The sequence below is a fragment of the Humulus lupulus genome, chromosome 1 (assembly GCF_963169125.1).
Source record: "Humulus lupulus chromosome 1, drHumLupu1.1, whole genome shotgun sequence".
NCBI lineage: Eukaryota > Viridiplantae > Streptophyta > Magnoliopsida > Rosales > Cannabaceae > Humulus > Humulus lupulus.
Genome location: NC_084793.1, coordinates 269,013,959 through 269,024,542, shown reverse-complemented (window position 1 = coordinate 269,024,542; position 10,584 = coordinate 269,013,959). Strand labels below are relative to the sequence as shown.

Here is a 10,584-nt window from a genome sequence, read left to right as displayed (position 1 = left end):
CCTATTGTGTATTATGTTTATCCAATAGCATGGTAGTTATATATAAATAAGTGCTAACACACTCTCTTTTCCAAAAAAATAAAAATAAAAAATAAATGAAAGCTGGCACTCTTATATTATTATTGAGCCGTCGAAGCTTAATATATCAAGTTATTGGGCACTTTTATTGCCTTTTCTCAATTTCCTCCTCTTGCCCTTTCCATTGCTTTATTGTTTATTGATTGAATTTTTGGACTAGTCATGGTGTCTTTAAGTAACTTTTTCTTCACATAATAACTATAAAACAATTGTCATTGCATTCAATGGTTGCCCCATACTTCGCCAACCAATCCATACCCAATATCATATCAAAGTCAGTCATAACCAACTCTATTAAGTCCACTGATAATTCTCTGCCCTCCACTGTCACTGGCAAAGATCTGACCCATCTCCTGGATACCACTAACTCTCAGTGGGTAACAAGGTACCAAACCCCACAGCATAAAAATCACAAGGTCTACACAGTCTATCAATAATACTACTAGCAACAAAAGAGTGTGTAGTACCGGAATCAATCAATACATTATAAGGGGTTCTAGCACTAAGAAGCTAACCTGTAACAACTGAGGGAGAAGCCTCAGCTTCTGCTTGTGTCAACGCGAACACTCAAGCTGGGGCCGAGCTGTCCACCTTCCTGGGTTCTTCTTTCCCTACCTGAGGGCAATCTTTCTTAAGATGACCCACTGCTCCACACAAGTAGCAGGTCTTTTCCCTACACTCGCCCAAATGACGCCTCTTGCATCGAGGGCATTCAGGACGCGTCTTCCAGACTTCATTACCCCCTGGACGACCCATTGTAATACCACGGGGCCACCTGTCAAGACCTGGAACTGGGAAGGTGTCAAGAACCTTCCTCTTCTGATCACTGGGGCCTACACCCCTACCAAAACCCACAAATGGAGGAACTGTCCTCCTAAAATCCTTTATGGCTGCACTGTCATGCCAGATCTTGTTCTCTGCACTCTCAACTGTGAGTGCCTTCTCAACCACCTGTGCATAGGTAGTAACCCCAGCCACAGTGGTGATACGTACATCACGGGCTAATCTGGGTTGTAGCCCCTAGAGGAATCTCTCTCTCCTAGTCCCATCAGTGGGCACCAGCTCCATGGAAAATTTCGCCAAACAATCAAACTTTAAGGCATACTCAATGACTGACAAACTTCCATGAGGTAGCCTGATGAATTCCTCAGCTTTAGCTGCCCTGATGGCATCATTGTAGTATTTCTCATTAAACAGAGTCTAGAACTCTTCCCAACTTAGGGCATTTACATTCTTGGTCTGGGTAATCACTTCCCACCAAATCCGGGCATCCTCTCGAAACATATAGGTGGTACAGGCCACCCTCTCATTACCAGTTAACCTCATGAAGTCAAGGATAGTGGTAATCATGCTCATCCATTATTTAGCCTTGGCAGGATCTGCGCTGCCCTCAAATACTGGAGGTTGTTGCTTCATGAACCTTTCATAGAGAGGCTCCCATTTATTTCCTACCTCGGGCAGCTGCTCTGCTGCTGGCACCGACACAGGAGGTGCCTCTGACACACTGGCCACTCTAGGTGCTTGCTGTTGTCTCAGGAGATGAAGCTCTTCTCCCTATTTCAAAATTGTTGCATGCAAGTCATTAAACAACTGCTGCCAGTTTGCAGGAGTTGGCTGTGGAATCTGTGACTGGTCATTCTCTTGACCCTGACTGTTATTATTATTCTGGCCCTGATCACTTTGGCCAGCTGAAGAGTCTGTCTGCCTTGGATTCATTCTTATATGTTATACCTTGCTGAAACATTGATCAATATGACCAGTCAGGTAGTAATAACTAAACCTCTTGCCGCCTTACGGTCCAAGAACAAGCAGACAATTATCACATTCCAGAGTCATACAATTATACAAGCAGATACATGTTTATAACATTCAGCACTCATCATGTATCACATAATAATTCATAATCAACAATACTAATGAGTATGTTCCAGCAATTTCAGTACTAATTAGCACACGGTTTTTGAGGATATAACATTTCAGGGCACAGGTCAACATGGTGTCTCATGCATACAGGCAAAGCATATATACCATATTTAAGCAGTTATACAAATAACTACATAAATAGTTACCAAACCATGAGTCAAGCTTGACTTTAGTGATGTGTGTACATGCCCAGCCAGTCTACAGGAACCTTAACCTTGGCACGCTCTGATACCCAGTTGTAACGCCCTGGTTACCCCAGAACCGTTACGGTGAATGGTGAACCGAAAATTTGACTCGCTACCCGAGTCCTTTGGTTTAAAACATGTTCTAAGTGTTATTAACAGGCTAAGGTGAAAAATCAATAAAAAGGAAAGGATATGTTTTATTTAATACATAAAACTGTTCATGGGCCCACAAGAACATTTACAAGTTATTTACAACTCAAAAAGGTCATTACTGTCTCAAAATTTCAAACCCGCCGACCTAAGCGGCAAAAATAGGGTAAACCCCCTAGTTCCTCTGAGAACTCCTTGGCCGTGGTGGTCAAGCGGCCGCATATGTACACATCACCACCTAAGCTCTCCACTCAAGGCTGGGTGAGCTTTTCTTTCCCTTTACCTGCACCACATAGCACCCATGAGCCAAAGCCCAGCAAGAAAACACAGTATTGAATATAAACATTATCAAATGATTATCATTATAATCACACAGAGCTTATATCTCTTAAACAGATGAGTGAGTATCACTTGAGGTTCTAGAGAAACCATACTGGTGACTGACAAGCAAATCACTAATTTAAATAGAAGAGTGGCTGCTAGGTAAGCCACTAGCCTTAAACAGATGAGAGACTGATAGGTAAGTCTCAAACTTAACATATGAGTGGCTGATGGGTAAGTCACACAAGCGCTTATAATATTCATCGAACTTGAGGTCGGTCCGGCATTAATGCTCTTTGAGTCATCCAATGCAGATATCGATTAGATCTAATCTTTATTGTCTTGCATTGAACACGCTAAGGCCGTCCTGACTTATGAGTCAGCACTGTGTGACCAGTGCCCAGTACCACTGTTGAACCTGACTAATGAGTCACAGCTTCACAGTTGATACCGACACACCTTTGCCAAATCTGACTAATGAGTCAGTACCATGCACAAGTGAGCAAGATTTGCTAAGCATTCAATAATCAATCCATGTCCACATTTACAAAATCAACATGCCTCAAGAATAACCATGCATGTCACATATGGGGTGCAGTTTTCTTACCTCAGGTTCGAGCAAGAAATAATATAAGAACGACCCTTGAGAATGATCAACCTTTAGATTCCTTAGCGGTTACCTAATCATAACCAATTATAATCCATTAATAAATTAAATCAATAAATGGTTCAAAATCTAAAACCACACTCCTAGGATCAATCCTACACTCTCGGGAATCTTAATATACTCAAACGGGGCAAAGGAACCAAACCCCGAGCCTTAAAAGTCATTCTGAGCCCTAAAATAGGCTTGCTGGAAAATGGACCAGCGCTGCAGCCCTATTAAATGGTGTTGAGGAGCTATTTCCAAGTTAGAGAGGCCCAGTTCTCTGCCCTGCCTAGCGCAGCTGCGCCTGGAATGGCGCTGCTGCGCCAATTACAGACTAGAAACTTTCTGGTTCTTCCTCCTTACGATTTCTCTTGAAACCAACCTTCCAAACCAATCCCAAACATCCAATTCAACCCCTAAACTTCATCTACATCACACCCTCATCAAAACCCAATCAATTTTACACAAAAACATCCCTTAATTCCCAACTATCCACATAAAAACTATAAGCTGAAAACTATAAAGAAAAACATAGTATAGCTTAAAATTCTTGGATGAAATCCTACCTAAAGCTGGTTTTGAATCCTCCTCAATGGATGAACTAAGTCTGTAACCTCCAAGCTTTGATTTCCTAGCTTGATACTTCAATTTGGGACCAAAAACTTCAAAGGGAGATAGAGAGAAGATGATGTACGGGAAGAAGAAACCTTGCTCTATTTTTGTTCTATATGTTTCTACAGCCAACCAAAAACATATATAACCCAAGCCAAATGACCTTAATGCCCCTAGGTCATTTAAAGCTTCTAAAGTCTCCCCAAGGGTAAAATCACCATTTCCAACCTATTTCGTTAATCATAATTAACGCTATCTAATTCCTGTTATTCTCAATATTCTCAAATACCAATAATTCAAATCTCGTTACCCTTTTATTCTCGGCAACGCTCTAATCATTTAAACATCCCGAGACTCACCCCGAGCCTCGAACTTAATCCCGTTATGACTAAACCGCTACTTAATATTCAAAGATCGTCTCATGCCGAAAAGCTCGAACAAATCCACATTATAATGTGGCCTCAACAATATATCACCGACATGCATACAAATATACAATTACGCCCTCAACGAGCCAAATTACCAAAATACCCCTGTCAGTAAATGTGGACCCACATGCATGCATTTAACATCATATTATAATATAATTCACATAAACATGCATATAACAGTTTGATGGCATAATTAAACAGTTATAGCCCTCCCGGCCTACTAATCCAGCCACTAAACCGCATTAGGGATTCGGGGCATTACAATTTATTTGTTTGTGATGGCATTACTTTTGCATTGTATTAGTGCAAATGGCATTTTTTGAAAGCAAGAAGGTATTTGTGTCCTGGTCAGTGTGTTTTTTCTTCCTCTGCGATAACTTCCATTGCGCCAACATGAATTTGTATTTAATTATATGTTTGCTTCCCTTTTGTTTGGAAGATACAATCATCTCATGATGAGATCCAGAAATTTCTTCAGAGTTAGCACTTAGCTTTCAGAAGACAACTCACAACAGGCTACACTTACACATGGTAGCTAAAATTCTTTGTTATTTTATCTTTATTCTATACAGATTTTTTCCTTTGTTATCTTTAGTTTATTCTACTTTCTAATTTAATTCATATATATATATATATAAATATATAATATAGGTATATGTTATATATAAAGGTGTATGCTAGTTCTGTAGTTCCTGAATGGTTCTTGATTAAACTAAAAAAAACGATTGATAAAACTTTTTTTCCTAATTTCTTTACTTTAAAATGTAGTTTTATTTTATGAATAACATTGAACCTAGAAGCCATTGCTTGGTTGTTTTGTTGCTTTATATAATTATTGCTGCTTGTTGTGGAAGCACCACTCAGAAGCTTTGATCATGTTTTTTTATTTTTTTTATTTGTCATATGTCTAACAAGTTTTTTCCACTATTGATATATGTACAAGTGTGCAAATTTGTAGGTTGAGTATGAGCTATCTAATAAAGAAGTAGTTATGTCAAAGATAAAATACAGTCTATTAGATTCACTAAACTAACATACATACAATTTAAATTTACAATGCAACTAAAGCCGGTACAAGAAAGATGAGCTATCAATGAAATGATATTTCAGTATATGATTGCAATTGAGTATGCTGACTTGAGAAACTAAAACTATCTTCCGTTGGAATTTGATTGTACTTATGTTGTCAATCTTCTTTATTCTCTTTCTATAATGGAGGCGTGATATCTTCATACATAGCTATTTGTTGATCTGTTTATTAATTCTTCTATTAACTTTCATTAAATTTTTGGTCTCTTATTTATATAGTCTCTTTTCTCTCTCTCTCTCTCTCCTTTATAATATATATTTATATTTTGTTAAGAAGAGAGAATCATTTAATATATAGCCGTAAACAAGCCTGAAAATTTAATTGATTATGAGAAAATAGTTGTTCTTCTAACAACTTGATATACTTTGGCCATGTTTGTGACTGATAAGGATTTCTTAATCATACCTATGCACCAGGTCCATGAAATGGCTATTATTTCAGCTGTCCAAGAAGCTCAAAAGGATAACCTCAGAAGTTTTAATGATTACATGTTGAAAGTGTTGGAGGTTAGTATGACACACGGGATATGCAGAATGTTACCCTAATCAATCAATGATATTGTGAGTGCATACGTGATGAATAATATTTGGTTATTAATCTAATATATTTTAAATTCTTTTTAAGTTTTATAAGGTGTTTATATCATTGAGCTGAATAATGAACAAATTATAGACAGATTACGTGTGCATAAATATATGCTATGCAGTGATTATCATTGTTGTTGAGCTTTGAATCGTGATGGTTTTTAAATTTTAATGCTCTGGTCAGATAGTGTCGATGACTTCTAGCCCTCAAGCTTCATCTGGTGCATCTAGCATGCAGCTTGTACCTCTTGCTAACAAGCCTGTCCTTGAGAAAAAGGCAGCTGTCTATGCTGAAGTTGTAAAGAATCTGAATGATGCAAGAGAACGTGGATTACCATTTAAAGTAAGTTGAAACAATTTTTTCCCTGTATTTAATCAATATTATTATATATTTGATTCCTACCATTATATGAAAGGCATTTAATCTTTAGTGGATTGTTAATTTTAGTATTTTGACAAATGACTGAGTTGCAGCTTTGAATTGTGAAGTTTTGGTTTTTTGACAAATTACTAAGTTGCTGCTTTAAATTCTATTTTCACTTTATGAAAAAGACACCTTAAGGGAGTGATGCTTTAGAGATTGTTGTCAAGTTTTGTTTATGCTGAGTGAGATAAGTACCTATCTAATGGCTTGTTTTTGTTGTTAGCCTGCGACAGCTTTCAAGGGTGCTTATGAAAGTTTAGGTCTGGATGCATCTGGTGGAAAATCCGTTCATTTTCAGAAGATTTGGTACCTTATTCAGGTATATCAGATGTGTAGGTGCTTAGATGATACATGATTGCATTCTCTGCGCCTTAATGCCTTAGAATCCTTCCATGTTCTCAATTTTTTATCTTAATACATGATGCCTTTTAGTTTCTTAGCCATGTGTAAAGAATCTATGCTTATTTGGATGAGCATCTTGTCAAGTCTCTTTCCTTTTCTTTTAAATACCATCTTGTTAAATGCTTTTAATTTGTCTCATTCTTAGAAATACATTTATCTTTGACTTCTATCTTTGTGCTTAGTTTATGCTTTGTACTATTTGTGGTGTTTCATATATAATCTCAACAGAACAATACCTCCACTCTATTGTGACATTTTAATGTAGTTTATTAGCTTATGGAAACTAGGTCTGCAGGATTTTGAGAAACCTTTAATTGTCCAGTAGTGAAATCTACAATAAAAATGGCAAATTCATTACTCTTGTTATTTGGAACTTTATATTTGATCTAATTCTAGTTCATGTGTCTATGCTATTGAGTTTTCTTTATAAATTAGTTGTTGTATTGTATATATATATATATATGTTTGGTTGGTGTATCATTTGCATTTTCATTTCATAATCATAAAGTGTTTGAGTTAACTTTTCTAATGAATATTTTACCAAGCATAAATCTTCAATCTTTCATGCCTATGTGCTGTAGTTAGTGTAATTGCATGGCCAGCTTATAAAGTCGTAATGAGGTTATTAACTTTCTTTCTTTTTGTACTCTTTTAGTTTACTATTAATTATTTAAACTCTTTTGTAGCTAAGCAAATCAACCTCACAACAAAGACAAGTACACAATGGAATGGATGATGAATTGGAGGGTGGAGCAAGCTTCATGGTTTACTTTTTGTGTATCTTGTTATGTTTCTATTTTTTACTTTTGAAGCAAAAGATGTGCAACACTATAGAATTTCATTATGTATTCTTTCAAACTCAAGTTAGAACTAAGAACTTTTGAAGTGGACAGTGTCATGGTTTGAAGTAGTTCGTCTTGAAATGTAAAAATACTCATGATTTATCATATATATTGAATATTTTAGATTTTTTGATCTATTTAATATTACACTTGTGATCAATTGTGATTTTTTTAATCAAAATACAATAATAAAAACTTTTTACAACAATTAAAAATGCATACTACAAAATAACAAAATGTTATTACTGGGAGAATTTACAATAATTATGGTTGTTTTGTATAATTTATTATAATTGGGACAAAAAGTTATGATTTATATAATAGAATGAACTAAAAATGTTATAAAATGATCAAATATAACAATTTTCATAACAGTTGGAAAGTGTTATGCATAAAGTATAAGATTAAACTTCAAATTTATAACCAAATACTCTAACTAAATGTTATTATTTGAATATTATAGCAACTAAAAATGTGTTAATGAATAGTTTAAGATAACATCGAATATAACATTTGAATACTGTTATAGAAAAGACAGGACTTTTAATAACAGGGGCTATGTTAGCGTTTTCAGAAGCGTTATCAATACTCCCAGTTAGCAATTTTTAAGTGTTATGAATACTGTTTTTTCTTGTAGTGTTATTTGCATGCGTGATTAAGGCTATTATTGCTAGGCATGCACATTATGATTTGATGACATGTTATTACTGTTCATGAGCATATTGAGTTTTCTTGCTGGGCTTCGGCTCACGGGTGCTATGTGGTGCAGGTAAAGGCAAAAGAAAGTTGGACAATCCTTGAGTTAGAGAGCTTAGGTGACAATGTGTACATATGCGGCTGCTCGACCGCCATGACCAAGGGTTGAAAGAGGAACTAGGGTTAAACCCTATTTTGCCGCTTAGGTCGACTGGTTGTAAATATTTTCTTGTAATTAACCTTTAAATTATATTTTTGAGATCCCAATGTATATAGTAAACGTTCTAGTGAAATGTTGTATCTTAACCAAAAAAATTAACCCTACTTAGTTACACGCTTATGGCCAAATGACTCGATTAGTGAGTTTAGCACTGTTTAAAATGTACACAGTAATGGTCCCTGGAGATTAGGGCGTTGCAGCGGCGCTTGAGGGCATTTGTGGCCAAAATGGAGTTTTGGTTATGGGAACTCAAACCTTAGGCCTCGGGATTGTTCCTACTACCCGGTTTAGTGGGATTCGACGTCCCGGAGGCTAGGTCTTGGTTCCGAGATTGGGTTTTAGAACTTGAACTCATTGGATCACCATTTATGGTTGTGAGTAGGTTATCGGTAGGGGCTTGGAATCAAGATCATGCTTGTAACGACCCAAAATTACTAATAAGGCTTAAGGGCCTTGATTAGTGTGCAGGGAGGGCATAATTGGAAGTTATGTGAATTAATGGTGTGTTATGCATGACTATGTGAAATGCATATTTATGAGTAATGGGTAAGCATGCGGGCCATGTTTGGTTGTAAGGGCATAATTGTAATTTTGGCCCGTTAAGGCATAAACATGATTATTTGTGATAAACTATTAGGACCACATTATTATGTGGATATATGTGCTTGCAGTTTTCTTATGAGACGATCCTAGGGAGCAAGTAGAGGGAAAGTCACAACGGGACCCGGTACTTGACTTAAGGCAAGTCAAGGGGTATTTTCAGGTATTGGATGGTTATTTGAGTTATCGGGTTTGGAAATAAATAATTGGAGATATATTAGAGGTTAAAAAGTCTAGGTGGAAATACTGGGGAATTTTACCATTTTTCCCTCAGGGACGTTTTCGGTACCCTGAGCCTTGGGATTGACTTAAGTACCTAAGGATAGACTAAGTAAATTTTAGAAAGCAGTGGAACAAAAGCTAAACCAATCCTTCTCTCTCTCTCTTTCTCTCTTAAGGAAAACTTCTGAAAACAAAGGGGATTTGGCTGGAATTCAGTGATTTGTGCTGAGGATTTGGAGGATTAACTCAGTGGAAGCTAGGGAACTAACTAGAAACTAAGGTAAGCTGTAAGTTTTATGCATGGTGGTTAGAATTCTGTGATTTTGGTTGGATTCTAAGAGATTTGTGGGTTTTGAAATTGAAGATTGAATTAAAGCTAGGAACTTGGAAGTTAGCCCAGAAATAGCTTGGAGAATTTGTTCTGCAGTGAAGGTAAGTTCGAAATTATGATTTAATGTTTTAATTCTGGTGTTTTCATGGTTAGTTTGAGTGTTCTTGAGTGTGTGGGTTCAAAAGATTGAAATGTTGTTTTGATGGGTTTCTAGACTATATTTATGTTGGGTTTTGCTGCTGGAAGCATGCTAGAGAGTTGTGATAATTGAATTATGTTATTGGGATGGTCTAGGGTGGATTTGGGTGAGGTTTGAATATTAAAAATGGTGGTTTTTCTGGGTTCGCGGGGCTGGGCCGTGGCTCTGTTCTAGAGTGTCACGGCCCTACGGAGCAAGTAAGAGCCAGGGAGGCTCTGCGGCAAGGGAGCGCCATGGCGCCACAAGGCAGGGCCGCGGCGCGTGTCTGTGATTAGAGAGGCTTAGCCTCTGTTTTTGGGGGCGGGCCACGACGCCAGATTTTAGGGCCGCGGCTCAAAAGGGAATTTTTGGCTAAATGGGGGTTTTAAGCGTGGAAACCTAACCTAGGGTGCTCGGGATTGGTTCCACCACCGTGTTTGGTGGAATTGGATGTCCCAGAAGTTAGAACTATACCCGGAAACCTTTACTCGAATATTAATGGAATCCTTTAACTTGAGTATGACTAGGTGTACGCTTGGGCTCGGGGTAGGATCGTGCTTGGGGGTCGTCTTTCCTAATTAAAGCACTTGGAATTAAAGATAAGAAAACTGCACCTGGTTGTGGAATTTATATTGGGACTAAGGGT

At 37.3% G+C, this 10,584-nt stretch overlaps 1 protein-coding gene across 1 annotated transcript; it reads left to right on the top strand.

Moving 5' to 3' along the window:
- Window positions 1-5,864: 5,864 nt before the first annotated feature.
- Window positions 5,865-6,897, top strand: LOC133834142 (nuclear pore complex protein NUP93B-like). Its single transcript, XM_062263655.1, has 4 exons — window positions 5,865-5,945; window positions 6,208-6,366; window positions 6,671-6,766; window positions 6,880-6,897. Exons 1-4 carry the CDS (start codon window positions 5,865-5,867, stop codon window positions 6,895-6,897), a joined length of 354 nt encoding a protein of 117 aa, XP_062119639.1.
- The last annotated feature ends 3,687 nt before the right edge of the window (window positions 6,898-10,584 follow it).